At 39.9% G+C, this 25,186-nt stretch overlaps 1 protein-coding gene across 2 annotated transcripts in view; it reads left to right on the forward strand.

The window, feature by feature from the left end:
* Window positions 1-25,186, forward strand: part of cntnap2a (contactin associated protein 2a) — a 421,874-nt gene that overhangs the window by 166,718 nt on the left and 229,970 nt on the right. For both annotated transcript variants that reach the window (XM_084710438.1, XM_084710437.1), the window contains exon 2: window positions 8,483-8,593. In XM_084710438.1, coding sequence (XP_084566564.1) covers window positions 8,483-8,593 — 111 coding nt within the window. The remainder of the gene's footprint in view (window positions 1-8,482; window positions 8,594-25,186) is intronic.

A 25,186-nucleotide genomic window follows, 5' to 3' on the forward strand; every position in this document is an offset into this window, starting at 1 on the left:
AACCGTGATCTTTCTGATGAGCTTGAGGCTGATCGTCCTCCCCGAAAAAGGGCCTGGTGTGAGGAGAAGAACTATGAGCCGTGTGAGCAGGAGCAGTTCCGTTTGACTGTAGAGGCCATCGAACATTCGAACGGAGCTCAAATCACACAGGACAAGTCAAGCAAGCAGGAGGAACCCATACAAGCAGAACTGACCGTCTCACCCCTACAGCAGGCTGAGGCCCCAGCAGGAGAGCTTCCAGAGACAGCAAACTCACCTTCACTGTGGAAAAGAACACGTCACCGCCTGGGGCTGAAAAAGCCGGAAAGGTGGAAGAAAAGGAGAGACAGGGACGAGCAGTGATAAACTAAACCAAATCAATTCCATTCCACCCCACCCCACCACACCCCATCCCACTAAATTAAAAAAAAAGCAATGCAACACAAGATTAATTCTCTGTGTTGCGGGCGGCACGGTGGCGCAGTGGTTAGCACTGTGCCTCACAGAAAGAAGGTCCTGAGGGCCTTTCTGTGTGGAGTTGCATGTTCTCCTCGTGTCTGCGTGGGTTTTCTCCGGGTGCTCCGGTTTCCTCCCACAATCCAAAGATATGCATGCTAGGTTAATTGGTTACTCTAAATTGCCCAAATCAATTTCAAACCCATCCCACCACATCCCAACTCACCCCACCCCACCACACCACACCACACCCCAACCCACCCCATCCCACTCAATTCAATTCATTTCAATAAAAATAAATAAATTCTTCAAACTAGATAAATGTTTGTGTTTCTTGTATTGTATGTAATGTGTTGTATTTAATGTGTTCTGGCATCCTGTTGTAAAATGTGAGAGCTTGTCTTTCTTTAGGGAGGGACATATTACATTACTCAAGTGGCATTTAATTTTTCCTGTTGACTGCAGTATCAGCTGTATAACATCAGCTGTTTGAAGTTATAGGATCAACATGTTCACCATGTTAGCATGTTAACATTTGCTAAAAGTACAGCTGAGGCTGATGGGAATGTCATTAAATGACATTAGTTTTTCAGGTATTTAATTACAATTTATCATTTAGAAACAGGTTTAAAGTACAACTTGATAATAATTGCACAGGACTGACATGAACGTCTGGTTGTGTAATGTGGTCAAATCAAAAATAATGGACACTGAAAAAACATATAACTAAAGAAAAATGAGTTAATAAGGTTATTAAGTGTCAAGTTCAAAGAAATTCCTTCAAGGTGTTCCTGAAATATCATGTTCACAAGAATGAGATGGCCGGAAAACATAATGCCTTGGGCCATAAAAACACAAAAATAATAATTAAAAAAAAGGTTTTTTTTCAAAAAGAATTCTGAATCACAGAGGTCCTTCATCATACAGCCGTGAGTGCACAAAAAAATTAGGCCGATCAGTAGGAGTGTCAAAATGAATCATTTCTAAGATGCATCGTGATGCAGATGTGAATGATTCTGCATCGATGCAGTGACAGAGCATAATCGATTATAGCGTAGAGCTGTTCTGTTTTGATTTGAGGATGCAATGTAATGCATCGTGATGCATCGTGAATCGCTGACAGGATATTCATATTCGAATCGCATTGTGAGATCAGTGAAGATGCACAGACCTACCGATCGGCCCAGTGATATCTAAGATTACCTCCGGCTAAGATGTGCGTCCAGTGTTTACACATCCATACGCACACACAAACAGAAAAATGAGTTAATAATAGAAGTGTTTGTTTGAAGGGAACATTGTTAAGGTGCTGATGTTCTACACTGTAAGAAAGAATTCCATAGAATTACGGATAATGTCCTGGCAGACAATTACCAGTATATTTTCCGTTAAGTTTACGGACATTTCCTTCAACCCTATAACAGAAAATTCTGGCAAATTAAAGCATCTGTTGAACATTTCTTCATCACTGAAAATTATAATAATCAAATCTGTACAATGGGCAGTTTCTTTGAAGCTGGAATGTAAAATTCTGTATAGCCATTTAGTAACCCACATTTTCTTCCACTCTAAAACAATGTTGAAATTCATTAATGATTGGTATCCATCACCAGACCAGTGCAATGTTCTAAAGTGATGAATAAATGTTCATGCGGCAAATATAGCGACATGGTCCAAAAGAATCCACCACAATATAAGCAAATTGAACATGTTTATTTTTTCTTGAAGTACTGTTTTGCTTTTGTAAACGTCATTGCATAAAAGTGCATTCAATGAGTTTTTCCTCATATAAACATTTTAAGTCAAGTACATTCAATAGCTTTGACTGCTTTTAACAGTTAAAATGCCTAAAACACTGAAATGACAACAATTCATTAAACAATGTGCAAAGTAGGGATGCACAATAATATCAGCACATCTTCTGTATTAGCCGATAAAGGCTAAGTAAATCACACAAAACATAACAAACACATATCTTGTCTCATGTGTGTACCTTGTGTACAGTCATGTTTGCTTTTGCAGACATTCTGCTGTTGATTTTCATCACCGAAGTTATTTAAGTTTGACAAAAGATCAACCGGAATGACTGACGCTTCTACAGTGTAACATGAAGTAGACTCATTGACTGATAGGATGTCAACAGTCAAAAGTTTGTTAGGTTGTTGCCATTTCAGTTTTGCTTGCTGGTATCTGTTATAGCTAGTCCCAAGGTTTCCATTCAATAAGACAAATAGGACAGTGCAATGGACTCTGTGCACTCTGTCTGTACGTTGTTACACAGTGCAGCACAGTACTAAAGCAGTAAATTGCTGAGGGTTTGAAGCAGTTCAGTTTCATTATGTGAAATGAGATCTTGGCCTCGTCTTTGAGTAATGTAACAAATCTGAATTATAATGGGCTATTGTACATCAAAGGGCAAAGCTACAATCCAGCTCTGATACAGCTGTTGTATAGATTCTACAGACTTCGTTCTGAAGGTTTTGATATGAAAATGAAAGATTTTATGAACACTTTGAATTCTACCAAAACCAAATAAATCTAAACAGGCTAAAATCAGGTTATATTCATGCATGCATCATGATGCAAAAGAATTGTGGCTTTATTTCTAATTGATCCACACATGAATCAAAGCTGCTGCAGATTGAACTGGGAGTGAAATTGATTGCCCTCTGGGTATACATGTGCAGAGCAGAAGCCAGCAGACATTTCATTTAAATACTGAATACACTGTACAATGCAAAAGGCAAGGATGCTGTTATTATTAAGAAGGTAGAACAGCGAGAAGACTGGGGAATCAGCACAACCGGTAACAACAGCATGTAGAGGAAATAAGATGCGCAGACAGAGGTGCAGTGAGGATGGGTTGTTGGCAGCTAAACTGACCTCCTCATTAAACTGTCTCACATGTCTGCAGATTTTTTAGATCAGCTGTTGTCGACGGGTGCTGCGCAGAGCTCTTAATGTGCGTGTACTGTGGTAAAATCAATGCAAGCTGCATGAGGGCAAAATATATTTAAATCTAATCGTTGTTTTGTAAACAAATCCAGTAATATGGTAACGCTGCCTCAGGAGGGATTGCCATTATCACAATTAGACTGTTAAACCTTAGTTTCAAGAGGTTTATGTGATAATAGCTGGCTTTCTGATTCCACAGGCAAAACATATTTTCACCGAAGCATGTTTTCACACATAAGCCAGACAGTGATATGCTTCATTATGATTATTATTATTTTCAAAAGCATTTATATCTTCTAAGGCAGCATTAGCCTGTTGATTACAGGTATCGTTTTTTTGTTATCCCATCACTGAAGTCCTTTCACGTAGCGTTTTTTCCCCCATCAGTGAGTTAAGAGGGCTCTGAGGAAATAACTTGAGGCACTGAAGAAATGCATTATATTTTTTCTCCCACACCACCCACATTCCTTTAAAATACTCTCTCTCCATTAAACCCCCTCTCCCATTCCATTCATTCCTTCGCTGCCAGCTCTTATTCTATGCAGTTCTGCATCTTTCCATGTGTGGGGTGCGTGTGTGTGACCAACATAGCATGTGCACCTGGAAGGAATCATTGAGAAAGCTATACAGACACTCGTGAGACTGAAGTGGCAGGAAAGGCATTGTGTGTGCACGTGTGAATGAATGAATGAGAGGCAGGCTGTATATGACTGCATCCGTTTCAGTCCAAGTGTTTGTGTCCTTGTGGATCATTGCAGGAGGATTCATGTATGGATGCATCTGTTAGAGTGTGTGAGTCTTAGGTGTGTATTTGTGTGGAAGGGTTGAGTATTATAAATACAATACATATCACAATACAAGATTTATAATTCAGTATATTGCAATAGTGGTGATATTTTGTTCTTTTTAAATCTAATTTTCGGAAAACTGTCATAGCATAAAGAAGACACCACCATATCCATAAAATAAGAGTTTAGAAAGTTAACTTTTTAATGCAATCAGAACAGAGAAGATAGAGAATAACACTGCTATCTAACAAATGGATGTATGAACACAAAACAAAACACTACTGCCACAGATCTTTGCATGAATCACGATAGAGTGTTTATGAGAATTGATACAGCATCATGAAACATCTTATGATACTCAAGTGTATCCATATTTTCTTACACCCCTAGTGCGGTGGGGGCAGTGGATACAGGGTCTTAGCTTCATAAATTAAGGGGCAAGAAAAAATTTGCAGACACTTGAGCAAGACCCAAAGATTTCCCCCAATTTCATGACTGGATGCTGCTGCAAGAAGGGTGCACCTATGGCATGGTAACAAAACGCGATAAGCAGGAACACATCTCTTGGTGTGCTGGCATGTGTCACATCCAATGACATTTGCTCATCTAAGCCCTTTATAAAGCATTGCACCCTCTTGCATGTCATTCAAACAGTTTTATAACTTAGAAAAGAGCCAGGCTGCCTTCTACCCTAAAGCCTTATTCATAGTATTACCAAGGAACCTTATGCAATTTAGAAATTACCCCCAGTGACGTGATGTGTTTCATGCTGCACAATAGCATGGGATAAGTAAAGTCTGCATTGTACATGAATATACTGACATTACTCTGCACATATGATGTGGAGCGTCTGTTCCACAGCAGGTGTAAAGGCCAAACTTTCTCTCTCTCTCTTTTATGAGACACCTGCAAATTAGTGTCCCTCTCCCTTTCTTGATACATTTGACCAATCAGCATTGAGTGAGCTATGAGTGAACTTTTTACTTTTCTATGTCCCTCGTATGTCCCTGGTATCAACACTCCTGAGATTGTAAGGTCAGACATCTCTGTGTGGTACAATTTTCACTTTACAATTTTCAGATTTACAGCTGATTTGCACTGGATTAAGACCACAGATGACCTATATAATTATTAGAAATTACTAGAGGTCCACAGGCAATACTAATTCCATGCAATCAGTTTTAAGAAGCAGACATCTCTCCCTTCTAGGAGCAGTTGTAAAAGTCTTAATATAACTCCTTATATGTCCAAATATACATATTCTATAGTCAAAGTGCTCAAGTGCGTGCAAGTATCATTTTTAATAGAAATGACATCAAATAACCCCAATTTTTTGGATACTCATATCTAGGGCTGCACAATTTTTAAAATATTATCGAAATAGCAATATAGCCAAGTGCAATAAATCTCAGAGGCTGCAAAAATGAGTGACAGAACAGCATTATAATGCAGTACTCTAGTCCTGCAGAGATGTCCTTGCCTAATCTTATTCTCCAGTTTATTTGGTACAAACCGTATATATAAATAAAAATTGCGACACAAAAATCACCACTTCCTCTTATTGTGAATCATATCACAATCGCAATATCTGTCAAAATAATTGCAAAATGTTTTTTTTTGTTTTTTTTTTGGGGGGGGGGGGGGCGGGGGGTATTTTTACCATATTGTGCAGTCCTGCTCATATCACTGCTCATATCGGTGGTTGTGAGCCAGCTACCTAATGCTTGCTATTGGATTTTACTCCACCAGTACAAGGTCAATGTGCCAGAGACCTCATTACTTTGTGTGTGTGCTTATAAGGTAAAACGTGTGTGTCAGTGTCTGTATATCTCTTGTCAAAACCGGCAGTGATGCAACATATGGACCTCAGTTACATGCCAGGAGGGAGGCTGCATTTCCCTCTCCATACAAACACACACATGCACACACACGCATGTACATTAGCAGACTTTGATGATGCTATTTTTTTTCTCTGAGTCCGCCTGTAACACAAACTAATATGTCTAATAAGCCCAAGATGTTAACATGGTTTTGACTTTCATCCAGTGTACCGCAGATACACAGACACCAAACATACACATATGCACAGAAGCACAAACAATTCTCTTCCTCCTAATTCTTATACACACTCAAACACAAACACACTCCCCTACACGGTGGGGCATGACAGAGAGCTATTGACTGCCTCTACCTGGCCTGACAGACCATTCACAATTTCTCTCTGCGTGAAACCTAATGTACTGAAAGAGTGTGTTTGTGTTTGTGCGTATGAGTGAGTGAAAGGGGCGAATTGAGAGAGAGGAAGGAAAACGACTTTGTGACTGTGTGTGTGCGTGTGTGTATATGTCAGGAATATATATTTGTGTATTTTGTCCAAGGTGTTTTTTGCTGCCTCTCTGCTGCCCTTGTGTGTCTTATACTACTGCTGCAGTTGCTTTCTTGGATTTCTTTTGAGAGGGCTAGGAGTTGTGAGTAGATATTGAGGTCATCTTAGACTGGCCTGCACTACAGCGGTACTACTCTTTCTGACTATATTCCTTGGTTACCTCAAGTCCTTGGGTCCAGAGTTCACTCAGTTAGATTGGTAGAAATGTGTATTTGGACTCACATCCAGGCCATGAAAAAGGCTGTTGTATTAATTTTTGCTATGTTTTATTAAAGTAAGGAATGATTTGCACAAATCAACACCTTAAACTTATATTATGCAACCAATTTTAAACATTTGAGCATATATAATAATATATTGACTGTACTTAATCACGATATATCATTAGAGATTAAGGAAACATGCAAAGTTGAAATACTGACAAACAATTTGCTTCAGTATTTTATATTTGGACTGGGGTACCCATTTTCGGAAGCAAGGGAGCTACATATTTTCACCTTTTAAAAAATGAATTGTATTGTATTGTACTTTTTAACAATTAAGCAGTTAAAAGTGCATAAAAGTTAAAAGACATAAAAGCCTGAAGACAAGTTATAAAACAGATCAAAGGCAATAAAAAAGACAGTCAGATTTTCAACAAACTAAAACAGGAGATTGAAATAGAAAAGGAAGTAGAATAAAGGTGACAGCGCAGCTACAATGCAGCACAAAAAAATGCGAATAAATAGTCCAAACTTTAACAGATTTAAAAGAACTGAGAGCTGCAGCAAACTTCAAGTTTTATTGGACTTTGTTCCAGACATGTCGTGCTTCAAAACCTGAATGCTGCCTCTTCGTGTTTAGTTTTGGATTTTGGGGACAGTGAGCAGACTTGTCCTGTCCCACATGATCTGAGAGGTCTGGACGGTTCAGCACATCAGACCATGTCATGTTTTCTAAACCAACGGTAGAATTTTGAAATCAACTTTTTGGACAAACAGGAAGCCAGTGTAAAGATCTAAAAACTGGACTATCTATCAATCAATCTATCAATCTATCAATCTATCTATCTATCTATCTATCTATCTATCTATCTATCTATCTATTTATCTATTTATCTATTTATCTATCTATCTATCTATCTATCTATCTATCTATCTATCTATCTATCTATCTATCTGTCTATCTGTCTGTCTGTCTGTCTATCTATCTGTCTGTCTGTCTGTCTGTCTGTCTGTCTGTATATCTATCTATCTATCTATCTCTCTATCTAATTCTGTTTGTCTGATTATGGCAGGAAAAATAAGGCAGAAAGAGACAGATCAAACCCTTGAAGTCTGATCTGACGGGACTGGAGCAATTTGGGGTCGAACTTATTTCTGTATTTTTTTTCTCCTCTTTCCTAAATCAATTATGCATCTGCATCTGGTCAAGGCCAGGTTGCTTGTTATGGTGGATATTTGGCAGCGCACTCTTGTCAGTGAACTCAACAATGTTTTCAATGCCCCTGTGGTCCGAGTCTGACTGACCTGACTTGGTTCTTGACCCGCAAACAGCTTCCCTCAAACTCCAGCTATGCCTGTGTTTCCTCTCGTGTGAGCAAGTCTCTTTCAGACAATGCACTGAGTGAAACCATGTGAAAAATACAAGACTTCAGATTTTTGAGCTGAGAGTACTTGAACTCAGTTAAGGAGATCTTATCCTAGAAGTGATTTATTTAACATTTAATTAAGAGAGTTGTAATTTAGAATGACTGAGAACTACTTCAACTACTTCGTGAACATATTCTACAATTAATATAAAATGTACTAATGTTCGCCATTTTTTCTCTTTTTTTCCCTCCTCCTTCTTGATTATTTCCAACCTTATGTCCCATTTCCCTCTCTCCTACTTTCTCTTTTTTTTATTTCTCTTTCCCTGCGTCTTTCTCTCTCCACAGAGAAGTGTGATGAGGCTCTAGCCTCTCCTTTGGCCCATACAGCCTTCACCAGCTCGTCCGTCTTCTCCAACGGATATGCACCTGGATATGCCAAGCTCAACAGAAGAGGAGGTACACACACACATGCACCAACATACACAGACAAACCAGCTTTACGTGGTGGCATGGTGACTGTACATAGAGGGATGTACATACAAACAACAGAGGACAAAGAGATGCCAGTTGCATCCAGGTTAGAATAAACAAGGTGTCTATTTGCACCTGGGATGGAGTAGCCAATGTGGCTATTGCCTTTTTTGTGGCTATTGCCTAAACATAAACAAGTAGTTTTAATGCGTAAATTTAACCAAGTAGTTTTTTAAATCTAAGCATAACTAACAGGTACCACTGACATGTAATATTGCAGTACTGTGAAATTGTAGTTGTCCAGGGCAGAGCTTGATCCATGCTCTCCCACAGGAAAGCTCGGCACATTACCTATTCATCCACCACAACTTTTTAGCAAAGGTGACTTTGTCACTCTTAATGGCTACAAGAAGAGGGCTCGGTTTGAATAGCGAAATTCTGTGTGCCTATTCATACCTGGGTACAAATAGACCCTCTGGAAAAGTAAATTTGTAATACAAAGAACACCCTGCTGATGTGCATGCACTTGACATGCATGCTGGCTGTACATAGACGGATACATACAGTACTGTAGACAAGAAAAAGTAAATACACAATTGAGCTACATGTACATACATCCTTATGAATGATTTTACAGATGACACACAGAGAGGTAAATGTCCAAGCCTTCACAGAGGGGCACGCTTCATCGTGCTGCACAGCTGCTCTCACCCTCTTCCTCCTCCTCCTCCTCTCTTCCGTCTCTCTCCGTTTCCTTTTGCTTCCTCTCCTCTATATTTTCCCCTCCCCTCTTTCTCTCCCTCCCTCAGCTCCAGTCATTATCTCAGTGACTCAGACTGGAGCTCATTTCCACATCAGTCCACAGCAGAAAGAGATAGGGCCAGACAATTACACCCCTCTATGTTTATACAATTAATAATTCATACTTTTCCATCTAATATAGTCACACTACAGCTGAGGCAACACAGCTCGGAGCTGGCAAATAAAGGCAAGGTAATCTGGTGTGTTTAATCATACCAATAGAATTATTGCTAAGAGAGGACAGGACTGCCCCTCCTTTAACGATGACACCCACCAACATGAGAAAGAGAAGAATGAGAAAAAGGACAGACCAACTTTTCAATGACAGCGATAATGGATGAGTGTAAATATGTAGCTTGTGCATTCTTTCCCCACTTGCTTTCTTTTAATCAATCTCCTCAAGGATGGAGGTCCTCTGGGAACCTGTAATGGTTGAAGCATAGAAAACAGGTTCCTCTGGGATTGTTGTTGCACAGAAAAGCTACAGTGATGCATAAATACAGTGTTGAAAGCATTTACACAAGGTCTAAATAAGTTGTGTAGTCTACCATCTTATTTTCCCTTTATGAAGGACTGCACTCCTAGAAATAAAGGTGGTAATTAGAACCACATTAGGTTCTTCAGGAGGATCCTTTTTGACTCCTGGTAGAACTAGAGATTGTATTTTGTGGTCTATGTATCTGTGACCTTTGTTTACATTTAGAAAACATCTTTTAATGCCAATGCTAAGAACTTTTTCTTCTAAAAAGGTTTCTTTGTATGAGGGTTTTTAATGGAACCCCTTGTCTTACAAAAAGCTTCACTTAACATAGAAACAAATGGTTCTCAGCCCTTCGGAAAGAACCCTTTTGGAACCCATATTTCTAAGAGTGTAGTGTCATGGAATTAGGATGTCTGAAAAAGGAATATCAATCTGCAGATGTGCATTCAAGAAAATGTCTTAAGAAAAAAGTAAAATGTGAAATTTTATGACCCTAAGGCAGGTATGCTCATATCTAAGACAGAATTACAAGATTCATTACCCAGACTGAATGACTGTTGAGCTGGCTTAACTCTAAAAATACAATGGTTAAACCCTTTGGGTTGAATTAAATCCATAGACATCCTACTGTTTCTGTAATTTTTAGCCATGAATCGTACTGTCAAAAAAAGAACTTCTCATGTCTCTCCCTCTTTTGCTGCCTGCCAGTTTTGACTTGTAATTAGGAGCCCAACATGTTCACACCAAGTTCTCACACATCTTCAATTTTCAGTGATCTGAAGGACATTATATGACAGTCTGGACCGCCTGTGTGATAAAAAACAAATTGACAAACTGTCAGTTGTTGACTTAATGTTAAATGTCCCAAAATGGATACATAATGAGACAAATGTCAAAGTAGCGGACAAAATGAGGGAAAAGGATATAAAGTTTCATCTCATCTTCTGTGTCTCTGTGTCCTCTATAGAGTGACACTGTACTCGGATGATGAGGTCATCACTTCGTTAGCATACAGCATATGACAAGGGTGGAATATAAAATTAGAAGGGGGAAAGAAAGGCGGGGAAGTTTTGCAGGATGGGGAGATTAGGTTACTTCCTAACAAAAAGTTCTCCAGAAGGATTAGAAATGTGTCATAAAATCGACTTCTGTGCAGTATTAAATAAATACCTGTACTTTCACTGGAACTTCTATAAACATCTGCACCGACAAAAAGAGGATTGCACCCCACATGTGCACATTTATTAACAAAAACAAGAACGGCAACAACAGCACGGAACAGCTCACACTCAACGCACACATATACATTCACAAAAATACAGGATCGCAACCACATGCCCACACAGTCGCACCATAAGGAGGAGTCCCTCCAAGCAGCTCCGTTTGGCAGCCAAATGTGCCGTCAGTGGCATGAGTGTGCGCTGATAAGCCAATCTGCTCCAATCTCCCTGTGCTATGGAACAGGGGAGGCACAAAATCAATGGGATACACCACTCATATTAAGCTTGTGTTGTGAATGCTGACAGCCGTTAGAGTTTTAAGCTGCAGGCATGTGCATGTGTCTGTATGTATATCCATTTCTGGGTGCATGCTCCTGTGTGTGTGTGTGTGGATGAAAGAGGGAGGTGAACTGATGCCATAACGATTTTCCGGTTGGCAGCTGTCTGCTGTATGCCAGCCACCGGGCCCCTGGTACCCACCCTGCTGGTTCATGTGACTGCTGTCACACACAAATGCACATACACACTGTGTTCTCCATGCCATGTGTAAATGTGAGCATGTGCAGTATTTTAAACCTCCATTTTTATATATTTTCAGGTCTAAATGACTAAAAGGTACACAAGGTTTGGGAATTGATCCAGTAGATCACCTCTGCATCTGTGGGCTGCAATGACTGCAACATAATCCTTTAGGGCCAACATGCCTGTCAAAGTATGTCCACTAGAAGTGCTTGTTTTTGCTACTGATGGGCTCTGATTTTTATTCTAAATGTCTCACGACATTATGGAAATAATCCCTACAGAGACAGGCCTTTTCAGGCAGCTCTTACCGATGTGTAACTGAATCCATTACAGTATATCGTTCTGTTTAAAGCCACCAGACTCCTTTAACAAAAACATTTTACCTTGCAAAACATAGGAATTGCTTACCAACCGCTTAGTTTGTTTATGTTATTATGTAGCTTTGATGTTTTAACACATTAGTTGGGATCCAAACTAGGGTTGGACGATCGAGTATATCGTTCATTGACGATGGGCTGAATCCATCGCCGATTGCTTTTTTGGCCAATTTTTAAGGCGATATTTGTCATTTTATTCCGCTAATGTAATAGTCTGCAGAGTGAGAGCCTCTGCAGTAGGTTCGTGATCATTAACATATCAAATATTTTGAACAGAGTACTCTCAGCTATGTTAAGACACTGTGAACACATCCCCAAGTCATGTCACATGTAGCATATGCAAGTTGGACCATGTCACTTGAGCATGATAGTTGATTGTTGAGTCTCATTCCCAGATGCTGTGGTTTGGTGGCTCGACCACTGACCCCAGCTGTCAGTTGCCATAGTCAAGTCAAGTCAGTTTACACAAAAATAAAGAAAACACAAAGACACATATTGGCAAACATAGAACACATTAGAAATCCAGAGAAAATAAGTAGGTTTTTAGCCTGGGAATGAAGCATTTAATGGTGAGGGCAGGTTGAATATGAAGATGGAGGCAGTTCCACAATTTGGGCCCAGCTACAGAAAAAGCATAGTCACCTTTACACCTCAAACGAGGTATGGAATGCAGCAGCTTATCTGATGATTGCATTGTTCTAGGCGCACAGCAGGGCTATGACAGGTCACTCAGATAAGCTTAAACTTGCCCGTACAAAGTTTTAAAAACAAAAAGTAAAAAGTGAACTTTAAATTTTGCTGGTAACCAGTGCAACAACATTAAAATCTGGCACAGTTTTCAAGATTTTGTTAGCAGGCATTCAGCCACATTTTGAACCAGCTGAAGGCGTGACAGAGTCGTCTGACTAACTCAAATAAAATTAAAATGTATTGGACAATTTCCTCATAATGTCAAACCCTATTCTTTGCATAGGGTTCGACATTATTATTAGGAAATTGTTCAATACATTTTAATAATATCAGGGGACCCAAAGATTAAAATTTCCATCTTACCCTTGTTCACTTTTAAGAAGTTGCTAGCTACCACATGCTTGATATTATTTAGACAGTCAAACAAGCATCGCAGCCATAGACCGTGCATCTTTCAAATCATACTTGGACAGAGAGGAACAGATTAGTGTATGTCGCAATCTTTGACTGTCATACCAGCTAAATCACTGAAAATGGACCTGGAAACTCCTGCTAAACTGCATTTAGACCCCAAATTGGGCCCCAAAAAGTAGGGCCCAGCTTTAAATATACTGGAATAACTGTATGTATTTTCAGCGAGTGTTTGTGTGCATGTGTGTATAAATATCCAATCAGGAATGAGTATGAGCACATGGCTTATTTATGTGTTTGTTTGGAAGCGAGAGCTTGCTAACTGCCCTGTGTCTGGCTCCCGAAACCTAAACACATTCTTTACAAACAGGCTCATCATCATAATGCTAAATGCCTTTTTGTCTCTGTTTGGAAAACAAAATCACTCACAAGCTGTTACTGTATGCAACATGCTATTTATGAAATTACATCATGGCATCTTATTTATAAGACCAGCTCAGTCTGATTGTCAGTTGCTGTTGTCTTTCATTACATTATGCTGTTTGAGATGGATTTTTACTTCCATTATTATTTTTGTGGAAGGATAGATCAAGCAGGGACGGTCTCTGCCTCTGGGTTTTAAAGACAGAACAGGCTGATAAAGACTCTGACACTTTATTTGTCTCTGTGCCCCTTTTTTTACTCATTCTTTCTGTTAACCTCCCTCTCTCCATCTGTTAATATCTCATTCTCACCATCCTTCTCAAACGCCTTTTCCCGCTCTTGACATTTCTTCATTTTTCACATTCACTTCCCTCCATCTGTCTGTTCCGTCTCTTTCCTTCCCACCCCCTCACTGTCTCTCCCTGGTGCTGGTTCATGTATGAGACCCAGCACATATCAACAGTGTCAGAGAGAAGGAAAGGTGATCCCACTGCCTTGCAGGCAAAAACCCTTTGGTGTATTTGGACAGAGGGAGGCAGGAAAAGTTAGAGACGGATGACAGTTAATAAAATGTAGAGAAGGATCTTTTCACATCACTTTTCACTTTGAGTTTCTCAACCACATAGGAGCACGACTGTCGGTTTGAGGCAGAGGGACTTGAGAGGCAGCTTTTCAAAAGATGGCCAAAATTCATGCTACAGAGGCCAAGATTTCGTCCCTTTAGCTTCTAGTATGCATCACGCTCAAAAAGCCCTGGAGAAATACACTTCTAATAATGCAACTAAATAACATCTTTTTTAAATAGCATCTTGAACTTTAAGGCCTTTTCACACTGCCACATCCAGTAATTTGAAAGATGTTAAGGCGGCAGAGGGGAAGTGGGTCAGAAACATTGACGTAAATAATGGACGCCACAGCTTGACTTCCACCTACTGCACAGTGAAGCCAAAGTTTCCCTGATATGGGCGCTGGCATCTTACGCTGATGACGTCATTTGGTGCCAGACTCTACGTGACAGTGATCAAGGTGGGAGCCGCGGTAGCGATTTCCAGCCCATACAACTGGCCCGCCCAATTACGAGTGGCGCTCAGGTGTCAATGGTGGCATGAAACCCCCTTTTGATAACATCAAATAACTAATTAAAACCAAACTAATCAGAAAAATGAACACAAAGGTTTAGGTGTTTTGGATGTTTGGTTTGAGTTTACCATTGCTTGATACATTGAATGCTATGACAAGCGCCTACCTGTCAATGCAGCCTTGGACCACAATGGAGATAGGCATGCCTGCAGATAGGCATTGGTCAAGGTAGCTAGTGTGCAATGGTGTGAAAGAGCCTTTACATGCCTGCGAAACAATGGTTGTCATGGGGCTGAATAATACTTTCTGTTACTTGTATATAGACCTGTAAAAATGGTGGAATACCCTTTTAAGAACAGATTATAAAAACTATGCCAAACTCTGATTCACACATACTTCTACAAGTCTGCTTGTCTGCTTGGGTCATGGAAATTTTTGAACCTAAGAATAGTGTTATGTGTCAGAGGAGGTTTGAAGCTTCTCTGCTTTAACTTTTAGCAAATGGGTGATGAGCTCCAGCCAGGTTTTTAACAGTCACATAGTCACCACATGAGCTGTGATATACACCGCACACACGTCTGCTTCAGTGCTGCCAGCTGAAGACAGATGCCCTGTGGTTGCAGGTTAAAATAGAAGAGGCATGGTGAGGGTGATGGCAAAGGAGAGAGGAGGGGATGTGAAGACGTGGAGAGGAGGGAAGCGAGGAATGGACGACAGACAGCCTCTCATATTCTTATCTTAAATTTCATACTTTTTTTCGTACGAAGGGCTTATACGGACATGCCACATCAGATTAAACAAACGCTGAATGCACATGGCTAAGACATGTAAATTAACATAATTAATAATACCATATAAGGCTCCGCCTCCTGACCCATATGCCAAGAAGTTAATTCATCAATATAGCACCAAAGAATGAAAAGAATATCTTTATGAATTTGGAGATTGAAGTTCTGCTTTCAGAGATCTATAAGAGAAAGTATATAATTTTAACAGCATCAGCAGTGGAATCAAAGGATCTGTTAAAGACAAGGAACAGGGAAAACGAGTGCTGATAATGCCGTGTTACCTGAGGGTCGGACTTTCAGTGAAATAAAGTGGACATGTCTCAATATGACAGTGGCTTCAAAGAAAAAAAAATGTCTTACCACAGCAAGGGAAGCAGAATAAGTGAGGCTGTTCCCATGGACAGCAACTTCATAAACCTGCATGTGAAGATATAAGACCAAAACAACTGACAATAGGCACTAATACATCATTAAATTAATAACGATAGGCTTTATGTGAAAATTTACGATTATAGTTTGAAAAACAGTCAAACAGGATAATGTTGACATGATTATGTGTTTATCTCTCAAATTCTAAAGTCTTCAAATTGCAGTCATTACTGAAAAATGTTTTTTATACCAGCAGACTAACTGCCTGATTCCTATGAAAGGTCTGGATTACTCATAAATTGTGTTTGTATCTGAAAGAAAAATTCAAAATATGAGAAAATTGGCAAAAGTGACAAATTTTCCTATATCATTCATACAGGCCACTTAAGAAAAAAATCTGTTTGTGTGAGTGGTTCTTGCATGAGGCCCAATTAAAGTTGAAACAGGGAACTTTTCAACTTTTCCAATTGATATTAGTGTTTGTGTAGCTGTAGCAAAGACAACACCTGTACACAACACTGGATCACTTTCTGTTTCCTCAGCGCCTGGTTCAATGATCAACACCACTTTGGAAATTAGTGGGAAGAAAGAAGTATATTCACTGAAACATGATAAATTTCCAAAACAGTAATTATATTACAGTTACTATTTCTAGGTTTCTAGATTTCTAATAACTCTGATTTACTGAGTTACTTTTTGACCTAGGTAGGCTGTCTTTTGATGACAGAAACGTGCAGCAGGTCAGGTCATGTCAGCTGCAGGCCAGATATCCAAATCAAGGATAAGGATGAAGGACAGGGAGCGAGGCATGCTTTCCACAGGTGGAAGTACTATCACTATTTTGAATTTGTTTGGCTCCTTGAGAGAGAATATGTTGTAATGGAATCTAATTTGAAGGCCACACACAGAGAGGTTTCCACCACAGTCAACATCTGGACAGCTAACAACAAAAGCTTGCTGAGTGTAACAGTTCACTGGATCAGCAGTTTGACTTTGGCAGCAAAAAGGCTACACTGAAGTACTTAAGTAATAAAGTAATATTATATATAATGTAGCTTATTATACTTGGTACCAAGTAATAAGTAAGGTAATATTATTACTTTTAAAGGAGTAATAAGTAAAAAGTAACATCCTGATCAAATTTCCCAACACTGTTCACAGGTGAGTCCTAAAGTGACAAATCATGCTGTTGTTGGCTACTTCGCTATTTTACAAGCTGCAAGGCTCATTTATTTATCACTTTATAGCACTGAAGTGCAATAAGGGACTTGAGATGAGCCCACAGCCTGACAGTGAAGAAACTGCACAACCCTGCACCAGTGTTTGGCATGGGAGAAGAGGGGGGAGTAATGTTAGAAGAAAACATTAGGTGAAAAAGTGGAAATTTGATCAGTAATTTAGTCTATAATGGAGACATCATTTTTCCCAGAAAAATTGTACCCAGTGACAGGTTTGCATAACGACAGGGAGGCTCATAGAGAACCAGTCTAAACATGGATGGTGTCATTATTCTAGAGTCATTACACTGTGCAATCAGCATTTACTTCATAATAAGGTGACGCAAAAACAGTGTCTATTTTCATCTGTTCCTTAAAGTGATAAGTGGTGAGCTGTGTATGTTTGACAGGGCTTAATATGTGCAAATACTGGTTCCAAATTCTACAGAGCTCCCAAGTCTTGTATAATCACTCTCTCTCTCACACACACACACACACACACACACACACACACACACACACACACACACAAAATCAATCAAAATTCCATGTGGGTGCATCTTTTTATTTCTGCCACCATGGAAACAACACTTGATAATGGATTATTTTGATGTAGCCTTCATTCAGAGAAAACTTGTCAAAATGTGATTTGGGCTTTGGGCACACAGGAGAAAAAAAAGAAAACCCTAACCACGAAATAGGTGTGTGTGTGTGTGTGTGTGTGTGTGTGTGTGTGTGTGTGTGTGTGTGTGTGTGTGTGTGTGTGTGTGTGTGTGTGTGTGCACTGGTGGAATATTGGAAGCAACTATGCTAGTTAAAAGAGTGTCCATTTACATAAAACAAACAGAGGGGACTTCAGTTAATTTATAAAGTCTGTCTTTTTTATTTTAAAATCAAAATTCAAAACATGATTCTACACATGAAACTGTCTTTGTTCAGCTGTCAATCTTCAATTTTATTATTCAAGAGAAAGCAAAAAGCACCCTATAAGGTCTTTTTTTATGATGGATCTGAGAGAAGCATTATCAGGTAACTCCATCATTAAATTATGAGGACCTATTCAATTTAAAGTGTAAATGTCAGATTTTTTACTACCAGTTTGGGATCTGTGATTCATATCCACATAGATTAGTTTTTCTCTTCAAGGTAGATCCATGCAATGCAAGTTTTCTACGTAATGTGTATTGTCCACAAAATTCATTGTACACACAATTCAGATTGTACTAGAGGGTCCCCTTTTTACTGTTAAGAGTGACAGAAGCCAACATTTAGACATAATTATTCATGAGTAAGAACAGAGAATCCATATTAAAAAAAAGGGGATTTTAGAATTTTTAGAATTTTATCTGACCTGATGAATGAATTGATTCACAAATGTTTTTTCCCCACTTACGTTATTAAAAGGAAACACAAATAAGATATAAGGGAGCCTTGTCTGTAATGCATACATGACCATCACAAACAGGTCATAAAATGACCAACAACACAGAAGAATATGAATTTCCCCAAGAAACGTTTAGAAATTGAAATTTAGAAATCTGTTCACGATTATTTTTATATGTGTATCACGGGGAAATGTGTAAATATTGATAACATTAGAGTTAAATAATCAATTTTTGAAAGAAACAGAAAGTCTTTGCAGTAAACAAACACTGTGAAAGAATGAGTGCAGACAGTTACAGTGTGGTGTATGGAGGTCCTTTCTTTGATAGTTGGACATCGCTCAAGGATAGAAGTCCCCTCTTGTCGATTTCTTTAAAAAAAATTTAAAAAGCACATTTGCAGTAATATTATGGTAAAAGAGCTTGAAAGTTAATGTTGTATTCTATTTTTGTATTTTTAAAATGCCCAGAAACTGAGGTCCACTCTTGGTCAATGTAGCTTGACGGTCTACTGTTGGTAATGTTCGCATGTATGTGTGCGTGTGTGTCTGTGTGAGTGTGTGTGTGTGTGTGTGAGAGAGAGAATATCCCTGTAGGCATGCATGTGTGCTCATGTTCCTGCGCTGTGCAGACGTAGCCAAGCATGAGATTGGGCCGCTAATCACAAACACGTGGGCCACTGATCTTTATATTCCATTTTCTTTTCTCCTCCTCCCCCTCTGCTTATCCGTCCTCTTCTGTGTTTCTCTCTCCTCCACCCTCTATCACATCCTTGTCGCTCCTTTCTCCCTCTCCATCTCATTTTCCTTCCATACACTTTCTATTTTCTACAGTAACATTCTCAATCCCACACTCCATTTTCTCAGACTGTCCCCTTTCTTTCTCCCCAGACCTCATTATCTATTTTTTCTTCTCTCACATCCTCACCCTGATACGCACTTTTCAAAGTTCCTCCAAAGTTTGAAGAAGTTGTACTGTATCCCTCCTCATTCAAACGCCCGATGTCACAGCGCTGCAGTGCAACTGTGCTCTGACTTGCTGCACAATTAACCAGACTTTCCCTCCGTTTTCACGCATTGCTTTTCACTCTCTGTCATCTGGCAAAGTTGTTTGATGTCTCTAGCCGTTGCAGTCATCCATCGATAATGGCGGTCCGCTCCTAATTAAATTACTCCGTCTCCATCCGTTCCCTTTGCTCCATGACAGAAAGATGAAGTACTAGCAGAGGGCTAACCAGCTGTTTTCTCTCTGCTCCCTTTTCCGGCGGCCTGGCATCTTAATTAATTAAGATGTTATACTTTCTGTTAATGTGGATTTGTATGAAAAGCGGCAACTTTGATAAACATACTCTCCCATGTTCTCACAAATGTAAAGGCGGACAGAGAGAAGCGTTTACACCCACATTTGCAGAAACAGATTCTTTTCTGTGTATGCACCACCCACACACTTTCCCACACAGAGTAAGACAGAGCTGAGATGTTCTCTTGTTTGATGCTCTGCTTTGCCACTGTCACTTTTGTTTGTGTCACTGACTGTTTGTCACTCATCCAATATCACACCGCATCTCCATTGCTCTCAGAACTCGGGTCATTACTTCCTTTTTTATAAATCTTTATCTCCTTTTTTGTACTCTTTCAGTCACTTTGACTTGTCCGATCCCTCTTTAGTTCCTGTTCTGCTCTGTGTTGCTCACTTGCGCCTCGTTCACTCTTCCCTTCTCTTCTCTTCTCTTCGTCTGACTCATTTTCTACCATCAGTACTATAAAAGCCATTTACCCAGTCAGGCAGTTGAATTAAACCACATATTTTCTAATTCCCTGCTGGGCTGTAAAAGTTCAAAACAGCTTTGTCATCATCACACGTACAAATGTACACACTCAACTTCACATTTGAAAATGTTGCATGCGCAGAGAAATATCTGCACATACTGTACTGTAATGTATGTCTTCATGTTCACTCCCCTGGAGCGATGGACAACCCTGTGACTTATTCGGTTAGGTGAGCTCTGATCATCTGTATCTGTAATAAAAACAACAGAGGAGGGAGTCAACATGACAGGCTGAACAGAGCAGAGCAAAAGACGGTGGTGAGACTTGCTGAGACAGTGGAACACTGATTCAAGTTCAAAGCCACCAAAGGGAGCTTTCATATCTTTGTATGTGGTCCGGTCTAATGACACATTGCTGAGGGTTTCTCAAGCTGTTTGAATTGAGATGGTTGCAGGGGAAAAATATCCACATTATTTGACAGTTTCAAAGACAGCCATTTTTTTTTTTCAGTGGTTCCCAGGGGGCACGTCCAGGTTTGATTTTCTCTCCATGAAGTTCTCCTTGCTTACCGTAGTCAGCACATTGCTGGTGGCACATTTATTTACATCCCACACATTCCCAAGATGACTTTTGTGCCTTTTACTGTATGTTCATTGTTTTTTTTTGTTTTTTTTTGGAAAACTAGCTTTATATGGATTCTTTGTTTGTGTCTGTTTTTATGCTACTGAAAAGCTAAACAATTGGTAAAAACTGTTGTTTCACTTCTATGTACAGATATATGTGTGTGTGTGTGTGTGTGTGTGTGTGTGTGTGTGTGTGTGTGTGTGTGTGTGTGTGTGTGTGTGTGTGTTCACTGGTGGACTGTGTGTGTTCACTGGTGGACAAGACCTCTCAAGTCACTCGTGGTCCAAGACAATGCCATAAAGTGCCCTCTAAGGTGCCCTTAAAGTAGACAAAACATAATAAAGTGAATGTCAAGTGGACAAAACAAGATAAAGTTCCCTTTAGAGTGTCTTTCCGGAAGAAAAAACGCGATAAAGTGCACGTCACCTGGTGCCCATTTCATTTTTTCTGCCCCTGACAGCCTGAACCCGCCACTGTATGTGTGGTTGCCTATATATACACATATCCGCACACTTATGCTTTTGTGTGAGAATATTTGTGGTCATAATCAGTACCAGTATCAGTATGATTCCGACTGTGCCACCGCTGCTACAATGCAGGGTTATCTGTGTCATCGCAGATAGCTCAGACCTTGTTTTGCGAGCTCAGAGAAACACTAGCCATGTTTTTCAGCCTCTGTTGGCTCCTTTTATCTCAGAGGGAGCCTCTCTGTGTGAATTCCATTTGGCCGGTACAGACCTGTGAAGGGCATCGTGAAGGGACAGTTTCACCAGGGTAGCTTTCACGTAGCAGATTAATCTGATTTTCTAACATGCTGCTGTTTTTTTTTTTTTTTTTTTTCAAGAAATGCCAGCACCAGTGTTGCCACAGGAACCGGCCCCATTCAATTGTATTACAAGAATATACTGGAGATGGCCATACAAGATAGAGGTGTTCCCTAAAGAGAGATTTTAAGCCAGCGCAGAATGAGCAGATTTTTTCCTAACATATATCATCAATACAAGTGAATTTCCCTGAGGTGTAAAAATCTGATTGGATTCTTTTGCTTTTTTTTTTTTAAATGTTCATTAAAGGCTGTTCGATCTGTTTTACAGAGGCTATTATTAATTAATCTGTTATTTTGTATTGACCCATTAATTGTTTAGTCAATAAAACATTAAAACAAAATCAATAAGGAAGACAGGAAGCCAAGGTGCCTCTTCAGTTTGCTTTTGTTGGACAAAGAGAAGTCCAAAACTTCAGGTTAGATTTAGATGTTTTTTTTGGTTGATTATTGACTGAAGATATAGTGAAAAACAGTAACATGCATAGGTCTGAATCCTGAACACTGTATCAGCTGCACAGTCATGTCAAGGATCAAAACAAGCAAAATATCGGCCCCTTGTTTATTGAGGAGGGAAAAAAAGATTTTCATCCATAAGCCATCATCAGTGCAATCAACACAGCAGGGATGGCAATTGATATAAACAGGGTAGGTTCAAACACCAATCAGCAAAGAGAATATATTATTGCATGGTTGGATCCATCAGTGAATGAACTGACCAGAAACCGCCTCTGCTAATGATTGAAGAAACCCAAATATAGACCATGGATGTGCCCGACTAACCATGGTAAGTTCCAGTTTGCTCATCTCACATCATTTTAAAAAAACGGACCTGTGTTCTAAATTAGTTGCTTTATGTGTGGCAAAGTTTTCATATCATGATGCCATGGAGGATTTTTTCTCCAAGCCAAGAAAGATAAAGAGCAAATGAATCATATCCATTGTGTTCATTTTGTGAAGGTCACAGGTTACACAGCTTAAATTGCAGACCAGCTTTTGTACCATCTGACCGATTGTGCGGCTTCATCTTTTTTGGGTTTATTTTTCCACCAAGCCTAAAAATAATCCTCAGGGAATCACTTTATTGTCATGAGCTGCAATGTAAAAAATAAACATATGTTCAGAACGTCACTTAATGCCTGAGTGTAGAAATGTAAAAACACTCATAAAGTGTTTATTATTCAGAAAGCAACTTGGTTTCAGCATTTTCAAGACTTTTATCAGGTTCAAAGGAGAAAAATCTAGGTGGCACTGCTCCCAGTTTTAGCTTGTTTTTCTTCTACTTCTTTATTCTCTCTGTCTTTCTCCTGGATTGTACTTATTCTCCATCCTTTGTCCCGAGCTCTATCTCCTGATCTTTCTCACTGCATTATTTTCTTTTCTCCTTTTCTTCGTCTCTTCCTCCGAGGTGGTTTCTTTGACCTTCTCTGCTCCCCTGTTCTCTCCCCTATCCCTCCTCCTGCTCCTCCTCTCCTCCCCAAACATCTGTGTGTGTGACAGGTGAGAGAACAGCGACATTCCCTCGACGCTCCACCCGTCCCCTTTTCTCCTCCCATTTTTTTCCTCCTTTTTCTTTCGCTGATGCTCCCGCATGCTCTCATCTTCCATTCCCCCACACCGCCAGCGTGCTCCTCCATCTCCACTTTATTCTGTCAACCTCTTCTCGCTTCTCCCCTTTCTCCCTCCGGCTTTCACCTTTCACTGCACCTCTGTTCTTTTTTTTTAATATATCACTCTTCACCCCCCTCCTAACCTCTGTCAAGCTGCCCCTCCTCCCCTCTCACCTCTCATCTGTTCTTCTTTTGCCAGCCTTCTCCCTTCTCCTCCAGTCTGTGACAGTAGTTGCCCATCTCACTTCTCTGGTCCCTTCTTCTTTTTCTTTTTACTCTCACACATCCTTTATTCGTGTCCCTTGTCTCTCCCCTGACCTCTAACATCAAGCTCTTTATCCCATAGCTCCCCTCTCTCATTGCTTTTTTTTTTAGTTCGTCTTTCTCAAACGCTTGCCATCACTTGCGCGATCTTTTGAACCTTTATGTCTCTAAAGACTTTTCAACCTATCTGTCTCTCTCATTCCCATCTGTTACTTCTGGTAACCCTATAACCTGAACATGTATTCTTCCTCCATCCGTCCTTTTCAACCCCTTTTCCCTTACGATCGCCCTGTCCTTTCATTCACCCCTTTAAGCTACATTCAAACCCACTAAAGCACCTCTTCAAAAACACAATCCCCTCATTCATGTCGGTGAGCGTGCAGAGGGAGGCTGTGGCGATGGGAAGCAGGCTTTTACGTCAAAAAAGTTGTCTCAACTTTTGATGCAACACAATGTAACATCATCCAGCAGTGCACTGTGCTGGCCAAGCAAATTATGTGTATTTTTTGTATTTTACATTGCAATATAAATGTTGTATGTTTATTTTTTGATTGTTGAACATGGAACAAATGATTGCTACAATACCTTTCTTGAGTTGTAAAATCCTCTCTTGCGGTGTTATAAACTATTGACAAACTCATGGATGTAACCAAACTGTACTCAGCTGAACTGGATCCTCTGACATTTTCTCACCATTTCTCACGTCAGCAACACATCCATACTCTAATAGATTATTTACGAGGCAACAGGGAAGAAGACCCGGCCAGTACAGGTTCACTAAAAGGAACTATAGTAGAACTAATGTCGAATGAATAGGTTTACAGCTACAGGCAGCAGGTTGAGGCAGAGGTGGCATATAATCCACAGATTAACAGGAACAAGATGCAGGCAGGCAGGTACAGGTTCAGGTAAAAATGGAGATACAGGTAGAAGAATTCAAAAGCAAATTGAAACATTCACAATCTGGCAGCGAGCCAGTGTTGGTGGGCAGGTGGTAGTGGGACCCCTGTGACTGAGACTGGCCGGAAAGTCCAAGGGCATCTGGTAGACCAGCCTGTCTCCACCAGAAAAATGGCTGCTGAAGTAATTTGTGCAAGGAGCTTATTACAAACCAGATTTACATTTATTGTTAGACAGCGACCTCAGGTGGGCGTAGTAATCATGATAGGATAACTGTATAAGATGTAGAGTGGGAATATAAAATGTGTGGTCATGATATGCACCAATGCATTCTCTTGTGGTTTTTGTTAAAAAAAATAAAAAAAGATAATGCTGTGTAATTTTTAGTTTTGAATGCCTGCATTCCAGGCTCTGGTGGTGACTGTGGCCCTGGCACTGCAGGGCAGAGAATATTAGAAATTAGAAATTTGATTCCCACCAACCACTCACAACGCTTTAAGTGACCTCGAACATTGTGCGAAAATTTGCCAGCTGCTTGATTTGTGTTCTTCAGTGACCATCAGTAGAGAATTGTATCTTCTTTTTAGCAGTATGTGTGATTGTGAAGAAGAGAGTTTGATAAAGTGTGGCATGCAAGGTCAGCCTGCCACACAACAGCAACACCTCTTCAACCTGTTAAACTCTTCAAAAACAACACACCCTGAAAGTTATGAAGCAGCTGAACAAAAGCAAGAGGTTATTTATTTAGTTTATTTTGTTTTCCATTTGTATCTAGTCAATGCTTGTAGGATTCAGTATCGTGACAGAGCTCCTGTGTTAATTATAGA

Source organism: Lutjanus erythropterus, chromosome 21, assembly GCF_056507025.1.
Source record: "Lutjanus erythropterus isolate fLutEry1 chromosome 21, fLutEry1.hap2, whole genome shotgun sequence".
In the NCBI taxonomy this organism is placed as follows: domain Eukaryota; kingdom Metazoa; phylum Chordata; class Actinopteri; order Lutjaniformes; family Lutjanidae; genus Lutjanus; species Lutjanus erythropterus.